Raw genomic sequence first — 12522 nt, 5'->3', positions numbered from 1 at the left:
TTTGATATTTTTAAAATAATTGAAAAACTTTTTAATTTATGTAATCTAGTAGATATGGTTTATTGAAATTAATGTCATTTCAAGTTTCATTGCTATAGTTCCTGAATATTTTCTTAAGGACATTAACTTAAGTTTGGAAGTGGTTTCTATTTATGGAATTTTATTTTAGTGTGTTTCTGTAGGATTTATTGAGTGCCTAAGTAATTTTCATGTGATTTATCATGTTGACTGAAAGTGTTACAGAGACTGAAAATCTGTTTATAGGGATTTTGTGACTATAAGAATGAGTAAGTTTAGTCTTATATTGAGTCTAAACTGATGCTGAAGACTTGGAATTTTCTTTCAAAGATAAAACACTGTGTGTGTGTGTGTGTGTGTGTGTGTGTGTGTGTGTGTGTGTGTAATACTCTATAAAGAAAGTGAAATAAAATATAAAATAAGCTATGGTGTTTCAAAATAGCCTAAAAATCACTCAACAGAGGAATTTAGAATCAGATTCTGAGATAAAAGGGTATAAAGGAAAACGCATATTCAATTTGAGAAGCCTTTATGGGAAGTAAGTATGAACACAGAGGAAAGGAAAATGTGATCCATCTTTAGATATTATGCTGTTTGCCATGGATGCTAAATGTTGTTGCATTGAAGATTAAAGGATTTGGGGAAATGTTGAATGGACCCATGATTAGACCAGAAATACATAGATGAAGATATACATTTGGAGAGAAGCTATTTTTCTGTTTCCAAGCTACGGAAGCCTATTCACAGATAAACACAAGGTCTGTGAGTGAACAATACTTTTGTTTGATGTCACTGTAGTTTGGTTGACTTTCCTGTCAAAATAATATTCTGTAGTAAATTAAATTGACACACCTCTGATTTTTCTCTAGCATTTACCTATACCATACATGGAGCATTTATCCAGCAAACTATAATTTAACCTAAATGTCTATATTTAAGGTCAAGTTTGTTTTAGCATGTGTAGCACTATTAGTCATTTATTTTGTAGTCCAAGCCTGATTAAGATGCGTTTTTATTTAGCTTATGAGCTTTTAATAAATACCCATCTCTATATAACTTAAAACACTGGCTAAAAGAATTTCCATGCTGAGAGGTCAGGTGGAGAGGAAAGGTGGTAAGGACAGATTAATGAGGAAAGCAGGAGACCTGGGGGTTGACAGCATGGTCTGCAGAGTCAGACAGGCTCAGGTTCAAGCCTGGGCTGGCATATACTGGCCTTGTGAACTTAGCCAAGACACTTGACTTCTCTAAGCTTCTTAGGGTGTTGTGATCCTTAAGGGAAAAAATACAAGCAACATGCTTACTATAGTACCTAGCATACCCTGAACACTCAATACATATTAGCAATTAATAATAATAAAATATCACTTCTGAATTATTCTTTTAAAAAGATACACCTGTAGAAACTGTCTTCTCCGTTTTGGTAATTTTCCTGCTCTCCTTTTCAAAACTTGGATTAAAACACTATACATTACATATTTCCTTTAAGAAGATTCACTGCTTTTTTATTTTTTAAAGATTTTATTTATTTATTTATTTATTTAGAGCATGAGTGGGAGGAGGGGCAGAGAGAGAGGGAGAGAGAGAATCCCAAACAGACTCCACACTGAGTGTGGAGCCCGACCCAGGGCCCTGAGATCATGAACTGAGCTGAAATCAAAAGTAAGACACTTACCCGACAGAGCCACCCAGGTGCCTCTAAAAACAAATTCCTTGCATTTGAAGCAGTTAGAATTAAATTAATATCCCTCGGGCATTTAACATGTATGTGGCCTGATGAATAGTCTACTGTTTAGAAATATTTCTAGCATATTTACTCTAGTATTCATAGTTCTTATGTTAAAGCAAAAGCTTCCTTATTAACCCAACATTCCTTTTTTCATTTCCATAATAAATATGTGACAAATTGTAAATCCTTCTTATAACATGTTCTCTATCATTTGTGCTGCATGTTTTGGTGGCAACAAACCAATAAACTACAACAATCTAGCATAGTGGTCCGTGGATTTAGTGATGGATCCAGTACAGACAACATTAAGATTCCTCTTTTCTCTGTCATCAAATCTACTATTTGATTTTTCTTCTACATGTATTGATCCAATGGCTTCCATCACTCTCAGGAAAAAATTCAATCTCTTTATCATAGCCTAGAAGGCTTGTTCCTGGCTCTTCTCCAAAGGTGTTGTCATCAGATCTCTTTGATTTCTCCCTTGCATTTACTCGTGCTCAAAACCATTCAACAATTACTTATCGACCACTTATGATATGCAAGGCTCTTAGCTACATATCTACGGCTGCTTTTCTTCCCCCTCGTCTTGTTATGTGATTCTTGCTGATCTCCAGTGGAAGGAATTTTAATTATTAGTCATAATCAGGTTCACCTATGACCTAAATATCTTTGCAGACTCTTGGAGATTTCTATCGATATGGATATAGATATCTCACAGATGGTAATTTTTTCCCAGAGCAAAGGACCATGCCTTTTATATGTTCAAACCTAACACCTAATATCATGCCAGCAAAACAACAAATACTTTTTTGATTTAAATGAATCAAATTAACTTGTTCGAAGTTCCAAGGAATTAGGTGTTTATATTGAGAAGGGGCATATCAAAATAGTTTTAGATATTTAAAAACTTACGTACTTCTTAAAGAGAAGAGATGTATCATATGAAACATGTTTATACACTCAAACTAACTCAAATGTTTTGAATCTGGCAATATGCTAAATGAGCCACATTTACCATGAGGAGTATTTTTTCTTTCTCGTAAAACACAAGAGCTATTAGTCACTCCTACAGTAATACTTCTTTATTTTTCTTATTACTTCTTTTGCAAATCAACATAATTCTAAGAACTTAATTTAGAAGGAAATAAAAATAAATGAGAAGAGGGAAGACTACCAACAGGAAAATAAAAATAAAATAAATAATAAAAATATTATTTTATATGAGCTAGAAAAATAAAAGCTGACTAAAAAGAGGAGGAACAAAAATCCAAATCATGTAAATTAGAAACAATACTTAAGTTTGAATGATGAAGAAAAAGTAGAGAACTATAATGAGAAAGTAAGAAAATATTTGCTACAATATACATTTTAATAATATATATTTTAATAATTACACATTTACATATGATATACATAATACGTAACATATATATAGGATCTATATATATATAAAATATATTAATACACAAATACTTTTTTATCAAGGAATAAGCCGGGGAATGTCATTGAAGAATATTGGGTCATACCCATCTGATGGCGCTTCTGAGGGAAGGAAATTTTTTCAGATTGGAAAATAATATCTCCAGGCAGGAAAGTGCCTTAAATACTAGCCAATCTGTTCTTTTATCTGATGCTTGATTCCTTTTCACATCAGCTATCATTTGGGAAAGAACTTTATGATCTTTTTAATAGTCATTTACAAAGAGGGGGAATGAAAACATGTCTCACTTCACTGCAGACTGAATCCAGTTCCCATCACGGCAATAAAACCAACCTTTCCAACATTCCCAAGAGCCCTCGTTGATAAATCTAGTCGATCCATGTTAGTTGTCATTTTATTTGATTTCATTAATTTCCTTCTTTTATTTTTAAGATTTTATTTATTTATTTGCGAGAGAGAGAGAGAGAGAGAGCATGAGCAGGGGGGAAGGGTGGAGGCAGAGTGAGAAGCAGACTCCCTGTTGAGCAGAGGCCCGACGCAGGACTTGATCCCAGAACTCTGGGATCATGACCTGAGCTGAAGGCAGAGGCTTAACCGACTGAGCCACCCAGGTGCCCCTCATTAATTTCCTTCTTGAAACACCCTCTACTGGTGACTCTTGTTGACTTCAATTGCCCTTCTACATAGAAAATTAGATCACCTTTGCTGGCCCTGTCCTTTAATATTTATTCAACTTCAGAATTCTATCCTGGATGCTCCTCTTTTTTTATACCTGGGAAATCTCCTTCACCTTCGTAGTTACAATATTCATCTATATGCTGATCCATAGCCTTAGCCCAGATGTATATCTTGAGCTACCAACCTCTACCTCCAAATATTACCAAGTATTTTTACATAGAAGTCTCAAGCATATCAAATTTTCCCGTCTCTTTGGCTTTTCTTTCTTTAGCTTGGTGGAAGCTTCCACAATCTACCTAACTGCAATTGCCTAGTATGTTAAACTCTCAACCTGAATGTTTTCCTTTTTACTCATTCTCTGCCTTTCTTTACTTGCAAAGATTTACAAAGTCTTGATGACTACTTTCAAAGTGTTTCACAGAATTTTTTCATGTCTTTTTTTTTTTTTTGGTACCATTTTCCTCATGTAGAACATCATCTTTCTCATATACTTTTCTTTTAATCTCCTGATGTTTTGTCCCCAGTTTTGCCTTCTGATAATCTATTTTCCATTTACAACAAGGTCAATACAAAATTGAAATGCTTCTCCATTTCTATAACTATTTAAAACCTGTAAGACAAATCCCAGCTTATTCCTCTAGCACTAAGCTAACTGTCCATAATCCTTTAGGTCACAGTTTAAATGTATCCAAGAAACCCTCTCTATCGCATCCTCCCCCAGCTGGCCACCAACCCCAGAAAGCTAAATTAGGTGATCTCCCTATGTGATTCTACAGCACATTCTGTCTCATTTGTCATCACACCATATGACTTTTTTCTTTTTTTTTTTCTGTATCTCACACTGAACCCAGCTTATTGGGGGCAGGAAATTTCTATATCTTGGTTATATTATATCCCTAGAATGTGGCATGATGTCTAGCACATAATAGGCATTCAATAAATAATCATTATCTAAATAAATGAATGCATTTGGGGGAAAATTTCCAAGGTCTTTTGCAAGCCTAAAATTAATTCTAATAGCTTTCCTTTATTGCATTATTTTTCTTATTTTACCTGAGATTTCAAAAACTAATAACATAATTTTGACACACTTGGGCTTTGTAAACATGACATTAAGAGAAGGAATGCAGTTTCAGTGGGGAAAAAGGTACTGAAAATTGCCACCTTGTGAATGTTAACTAATATAGAGATGATTTTATATATAACTTATATTTACATAAGTATGTATGAAATTTGAAATTTTCTAAGAGATTTTTTTTTCCTTTTTTCAGGAGAATCCTCTTCTTCCACTCTTGGTAAGAATTAATATTTGCATTTTACTTATTTTTTGTTGTTGTTGCAAAGTTTATATATTTAATGTTGAGAGAATTTTCTATTATTATCTAGTAAAATCATTTTATAATGACAAATGTTATAATTATGAATGGTTCTTGATGTTTTCTTGTTCTTAATATTCCTGCTTATAAGATATAAAGTTTGATAACTACTTGAATGTAATTGTATATGTATTATTGTGTATAAATTACAGCTTTTCTTAAACTTGACAATAAGTTGCATGGCAGGACTCCAATCTCTTTTTAAATTTTAACATTACAAACAATTCAGGTTAGATCACAAAATTTTATGGTTCAAAAATTGGTTAAGGAATTATCTGAGAAATTAGAATTCTAAACATATTATATATATGTTATACATATATGGATATATATAAAAAAGAAAAACTTTGAGATTAGTAAGATATTTTATAATAATCATTTCCAAATTCTATTGTTACAATTAAATTAATAGTCTTAATGAGTATTCTAATCCTGAGATAAATTAAAGTTAAACAATGAAAATGTTAAAAATAAATTAATACATACTACATGCAAAATAAGAGAGAAAATAAGTTATATCACTTACATGTTACTGCTATTTAAAATATATTACTGATTTCTTGATTCATCATATGGTTGATAGTATGCATTAAAAGAGTAAGTAAAGCCACTAAGATAATTATGATTTAATAACTGTAATGCACAGTTCTAGTTAAGTTCATTCAAAATATTCTGAGAATTCGGTAATTAAAGGAATTATTTTTTTTAATTAAGTGAAAATTCATTTCAAACTCTGGAAACAAAGAACTAAGTGGAAACTAACAAAATTTCCTGTATCTGCATAAGAAGTATACTCTCTTATTTTTTAAAAGATGCAGTATTAGGATTTTATCATTGTCTAGTATGGCAGAGAATTTTTATAGATACATGAAAGTCATTAATGTATAGTAGATGTGATTGGTTTATGCCAGCTACTCTCATGCATGTTAGCATTTCCACCTTTTACAAATGATTAAGTTCATTTCAATCATATAAACTGGTTATTGTTGCAGGAGGGGAGTGGGAATGGGGTAGAATGGGGAGTGAATGTTTAAAATGGTAGATGACTCATCATTTTATCGTGAGAGTTTCCACTGTCTCTGCACTGACTGTTATAACAAGCCTCCAAATGATGACATCAGGTAAGTCAAAATAGTGACCCCAAATGCAAATGCAAATGTCCTCTTGCAAATATTGCCAACAAGAAGATGATCAATGGAAACCAGTAGCATCTCCAAAGTGAAGATGAAGGACAATGTAGAATTGGCCATTGGAGTGTGTTTTCTAATCCTGAATTAAATTCTTATTCACTGAATTAGGGAATGTGCCTTGAGCTTAAGACGTGTGCAAGAATATTAAGGCTTCTAGGTAGGAAGGTAGTTTTCTGAACACCCTTTTTTGTATAGACCTTGGAGTGAATTTGCTTAAGGAGATATAATCTTTATGAATGCTACTCTTCAACAAAGCATAGCACTATTATGCAAGGTATTTAGAATGATATTCCCTTTAGTCTCTTTGAAATTCAAGTCTAAAAGAAAAGAGGGAATGGGTGATAAAGGGAAAACGTTGCCACATTTCTTTCAAAGCAGAACGGATCATTGGAATCCTGCCGAAACCAAAGACAGTTGAACCTAAAAACAACAAACGAGTAATTGCTCAAGTCTGTAATGATGAAAGTGCACCGAATTTTAACTCCTCCCTCTCTCCCTTCCCTGTTCCCTCTCCTTCTTTTTCCACCAGCTGTCTTTTCCTCTTCCCCCTCCCTTCCTTTTATTCAACAAAGAGCAGGTGAGAGAATAAATCGAGTTAGACTTATGATTTTACACTGAAGCCAGGAAGGAGCTACTTGCCTATTACTTAGCTAGATATGTTGGCCTGTATTATGGGTGAAAGTTTGTTACTAAATACGTTGATTTGTGAGTTATTAGGTTATAAAATTCTAGAGTTTGAAAATTTTCCTTGGAAAACAACGACTGTAACAACTGTACTATCACTTTAGATTTCTGAACCACAGCAGAGTTCCACATTATTTTATGTGCATGGCCTTGGGGAAGTTCAATAGGGTTTAGATGGTTTTTATCTGTATTTAGTAAACACTGATTTCACTTTGCCTTTGACATTAAATGAATGAAGTAAGGACTTCTGTGTGTCCTTTCTACTTCTATTTTCTTAATTCCCTATTCAGTAATCTTTTAATTTCGGTTCTTAATTCTTACCACTTCTACTCTTTTCCAGTTTCTCCCCTTCTTCCTCTTCCCATATTCGTGCCATTTTCTCTTACCCACTCTTGTTGAACTGAATGGTTAAAATACTTGTGTGATATAATTCAATTTTTTGTTAATTATTGAAAAACACAAATTTGGCTATTCATAGAAGTGAATACATGCTAAACATAGATGATTTAGAAAAAAAGCCATATCACTATAACCTCATATCCAGAAATCACAATGTATTTTTTTTTAAACAATTTTTGGTGTATTCTCCACAACTGCCTACCCGCCCCCCCCCCGCCAATTCTTTAATAAAGAAATACACATGCTGAGTAAGAGAACACCAAACATTTAAAGGCCTTTAATACATGGTGCTAGTGTGCCCTGCAGGAAGCTTTTACCAATTGAATACTCAAATCAGCTGTGCCTGTACCTATTTCAACACAGCCTTGTCATATTGTTTTTTCTTCTGAGGTGAATTGGAACTATGGAAAGTGTTATTTCAGCATCTCAAATTGTATTTCTTATATTATCAAAAAGTTGAAAACATTTTTGTAGACTTGGGCCATTTGTACATCCGTTTGAGACTTTTGTTTCCCTGTCTTTTACCCAATCTTTGCTTTGTTTGACTCTGATTTATGGAAAAATAATCACTTTGCACCTAGAATTTTATCTTTCATCTTTTTTCTCCTGGAACACTAGTCCTCCTAATAATCTCTTTTGGAGTTTATCTTTCTCTATTCCTCATTGGTAAGTCCTTTACATTTTTTTTTTTTTTACAATTTCTGTTAATCAATTTTCTTTATGTGTGTGCTCTATCCTTTTATTTTTTAATTTAAATTTAATTATCCAACATATAGTACATCATTAGTTTTTGATATAGTGTCCAATGATTCATTAGTTGCATATAATACCCAGTGCTCATCACATCACGTGCCCTCCTTAGTGCCCATCACCCAGTTACCCCATCCCCCCAACCACCTCCCTTTGCGCAACCCTCAGTTTGTTTCCCGGAGTCCTTCTGAACCCAATTGCTTTGGACAGTTGGGAATCCAGCAATCTAGAGGGAAGAGGGCAGGGAATAGTTGCTTTCAATTTCATTTCCCCATTTGTATCTTTAGCCTCTGTTCCGTAGCTTGTTTTATATCTAAGTCTACATATCTATACCTCTGTATGCATCTATATTTACATATATGCGTGTATATATGTATATGTATTTACTAATATACACACACTCTGTGTACACATACATATATATGCACACACATATCATGTCTATGTTGTGCGTGTATATATACATATATGTATATCGGTATATTTATATACATGCCATAGTGGACTGGGGAGTTAGTAAATGCAGATGAGTATATGTTGCAGGATATGATTCACGTATTTATTTTGTTTTTCTTCTTCCACCTCCCATGAATACAATAGGACTGAACTCAACAGAAAACCCCAGTGCTCTGACTCCAGGCGACCCTTTACCTGCCCGCACCACTGCATTCTCACTCCCAAGCATCTCTGAAAGAGAAAATAACTCCTCAGAGACCACACCTCCTCTTAATCCAGACAATACTTCAACTGAAAGAACCCGGAGCCCTTTGGATAATTCTAATACTCTTACTTTGACAGGTTGGCACAGAGATGTTAACTGAAATGAGTTTAGGAGAACTTGTCATTCTTTTTGAAATCTAAAATTATCAAAACAGTTTTTCTTTAAATTATGTGTGCAATTTCTATGTATGTGATTTTATTCAGGTGTGTTAAGTGTAGGACATCTAGGTGTTCATGAAATATTGACTGACCAAAGTAATGAATGCTCGCTGTTAAGGAGACGATGGAGAGGGATGGGGGTGGGAAGCCCCCACAAGTAATGTTGTGGGGAAGGAGGATTCTCCCTGGCTGTAATTTCAAAGCAGAATCTTTCTTTGTTCAACTCCAGATTCTCAATATCAGAAAATTACTGGAGATATACAATTTATTTTTTAAAAAAACTACACTGAGGATTATAATCCCGCTTTGCTATTTGGATTTATTTTTTAAAAAACTACACTGAGGATTATAATCCCGCTTTGCTGCATTATTTAAAAAATTTAATCAAGGTTGTGGATCCTAATGGTGGAATTTAAGGTAATGTGGCCATGTTCATACCAAAATATGAGTGATGTGGTAAGCATTTTTGCCAGGGAAGACCACTGAGGCTCTTCAGAATCCCAATAAGTCTGTGATTTGCTCGTTCCCTATTTATTGTTAGGTCTGCCAGTGTATTTGGTATATAAATCAACCCTCATGAAGGTTGTTCATACATTTTCTGAAATAATGTGCTATATTGCCATTTTCTGAGGCAAACAGGTTTGTAGACATACTCTGATTAGAGACTAAGCTATTTGCTTAACAGGACCATTAATCTTAGTTTGGAAAACATGTATAACACTACCTCAAAAATTCAGGGAGGAGTACATTATAATGCTTTGAGTACCATACTGATGAAGTTTATTGGCTTTAATAAGCAATTAAATAAATGATAAATGCCTCCTTATGTTGATTACAGGACTGTACATTCAATCTTTCCTCCATTTTTTCCCGCTACACTAGCAGAGTAGTGGCTAAGACCTATCTAAACACTGTAAGCATTTGAATTCATTGCCCAAAATTTTAACAAGAGGAATGTGAAGATGAGGACGTTGATGGCTAGGTAGAACATTTCAGGCTAAACTTTTTTACTGAGTAAATGTCACACAGAGCTTTCCATTTCCAAGGTTCCACATTTCACTTCTTGTACACAAATACACGCATACAAAATTCCATATGACATAAAATGTACGAAGAAATATTTAAAATGAAATAGATTGGGAATAAGGGTGAATAATATTAAAATACTAACTTGCTCTGGCACAAGAATACTGATGGTGAAATTAGCTTGGAAAGTTTCTTACACTTTCAAATAAAAGAACACATTTTTCCCCCTAGAAAATAATCTTGCTATCAGGTGATATTTCAGTTATCTACTGGGATAAAATCTGTATGTGTTATTTAATTTTTGTTTGTAATTGATTTATATTGTGGAATACAATAAAATTTTCAGGCTTGCTAATATATGTAGGGAAAAAATACTTAATCCATTTTTCTAATACTGTAATATTTTCAAACATTTTCAAAATTGTTCAAAAATCATTAAACTTAATTATGTAATATTATTTTTACGAAAATATTTTATGCATGTTGCAAAACATCAATATAGTATATACAAAGTATATACTTAGACTTATATATACTAAAATTTATGTATTATATTTATATATATAAAAGTATTTACACACATACACAATGAAAATACTATTTCTGATTCTTAAAGATACTGTTTTATCCGTGATACACCCTCCAGACTCTAGACATGGGATTCTGTGAGAGAATGTGTGTACGTCTGTGTGCCGCTCTTTCCCCGCATCTTTTCTAGTACTAGATATTAAACTTTTAAAACTCTGACAGTACGATAGTTAAAGTATTTCATTTGTACATTGAAAAAAAATTTCATAGTGATGAGCATGTTTGCATATACTTTTTGGCCACTGTATATATTAGATGTCTGTTACATGTCTTGTCCATTTTTCTTTTTTTTATGATTTGCGTATTGTATATTGAGGGATTCTTTACTGATTCTGCCTACAAAGAAATATCCCAACTTTCAGTTTGTAAAGTTGAAGGAGACTTCACAAAGCTCATAGTGACTTGGAGGTTAAAAAAAAACCGCCTGGAAACCTAAGTCATCTGTGACTTCACGGCCCAGAGGGAGCCTCTGGGAATCCGAAAATGAAGAACACAGGTGCCACCTTCCTGCCAGGCAAATTTGAATAGAGGCAGACACACATTTTAATAGACTGAGTCATTTCACGGTTTGGTAAACAAATATACTTATAACCTCTTAGTATTTGTATTTTTCATCTATGGTGGGGAAACACTGAAATGATTTCACTTTCTTACCTTAGGTGTTACACAGCCGCCTCTCCACCCCACGCACGCAGACTCGCAGGCGCCCTCTGACGGATCTGACCCGCAGACACCCAGCAGCACTGCTGCCCTTCCCCCACGCACCCCTGCTCCGGGTGGGAATGACACTGCAGGTTTGCGGGGCTGTTAGACTTGTGCAAATATGAAGAGAGCATGACAACTGCCTGTGTTTAAGACTAGTGTGAGGGAATCCAACCACTTGTTAAACATGCAGCACTTGCTAGTTGGTTAATTTGGAATTTCATACTTTCATAGTTATCGTTCGTTTGTGAGGCCACATAACTAAGGTCCTTGTGATAGAGATGAAATAATAAAGAATGAGACTTACAAGAATAAAGGAAAGACCTGTTCCAGAGGAAACAGTTATTTAGGGTAATCTACATGGTTTTTTTTTTTGTATTTGGGGCAAGTATCATTGCAGAGTGAGAACTTTTTGCTGGTAATAAAGAATAGTATGTATGAATTGTTGCTTAAAGATCCCCGACCAATACACAAAATCATGAAGAGTGGATGACTTCCATCATCAATGAAGCGCACCAAGAAATTGTAACCACAATTTAATTGTTTTTTTAAAAAATGGAAAAAAAGAAATAGATACTTCATATTCCCCAAACATTAGGATTCTTTTGGCTTAGCATCTCTGCACGTAAAAGCAATGCAAAATATCCCCTTCGTTGTCTTTCCAAAATCAGCGTCTAAGTCACTTCATGGTGCCCCCCCCTTTCTTATCCTGAAAAACAAAAATCCACATGGACACATATAAAAATGGAGTGGCCTGAGTGTCTGAAGGTTAAAGATGGCAATGGGGGGGGGGGGCTACAGAGTTGGCACTAAAGTGGCCTTGCTTTAAGTATGAATCAAAGATGGAAGTCAACCCTATCAAACAGAGGCACAAAAGTCATTCCAGGCAATGCACAAGATTGAAACAACTGGAAAAAGAGCTGCCCTCGCCTCCCTGCCTCGTTCCACCCACCCTAGCTGCCAGGAGAACCGCAGTAAAAAGATTTGGAGCTTTTAGTAAATGCACAGATCCAGAAGTTGTGGATGAGAAGGAGCCGTAAAAGACCTAAAGGGGACTGATCT

At 34.4% G+C, this 12522-nt stretch overlaps 1 protein-coding gene across 7 annotated transcripts in view; it reads left to right on the top strand.

The window, feature by feature from the left end:
- PTPRC (protein tyrosine phosphatase receptor type C) overlaps positions 1-12522 on the top strand; it is a 127314-nt gene that overhangs the window by 49800 nt on the left and 64992 nt on the right. For 2 of the 7 annotated variants that reach the window (XM_028120306.2, XM_028120304.2), the window contains exons 3-5: positions 5138-5161; positions 8866-9063; positions 11418-11534. In XM_028120306.2, the coding sequence (XP_027976107.1) occupies positions 5138-5161; positions 8866-9063; positions 11418-11534 (339 nt within the window). Of the gene's footprint in view, positions 1-5137; positions 5162-8865; positions 9064-11417; positions 11553-12522 lie in introns of all 7 variants that reach the window. The other 5 variants (XM_028120305.2, XM_028120303.2, XM_028120310.2 and 2 more) reach the window with 3 other exon arrangements.

This window comes from Eumetopias jubatus, unplaced genomic scaffold (assembly GCF_037043125.1).
Source record: "Eumetopias jubatus isolate StellerSeaLion01/CBP00866 unplaced genomic scaffold, mEumJub1_p1.0 scaffold_12, whole genome shotgun sequence".
Lineage (NCBI taxonomy): Eukaryota > Metazoa > Chordata > Mammalia > Carnivora > Otariidae > Eumetopias > Eumetopias jubatus.
The sequence above is the reverse complement of the archived record's forward strand: the minus strand, read 5'-3'. Positions and strand labels throughout refer to the sequence as shown.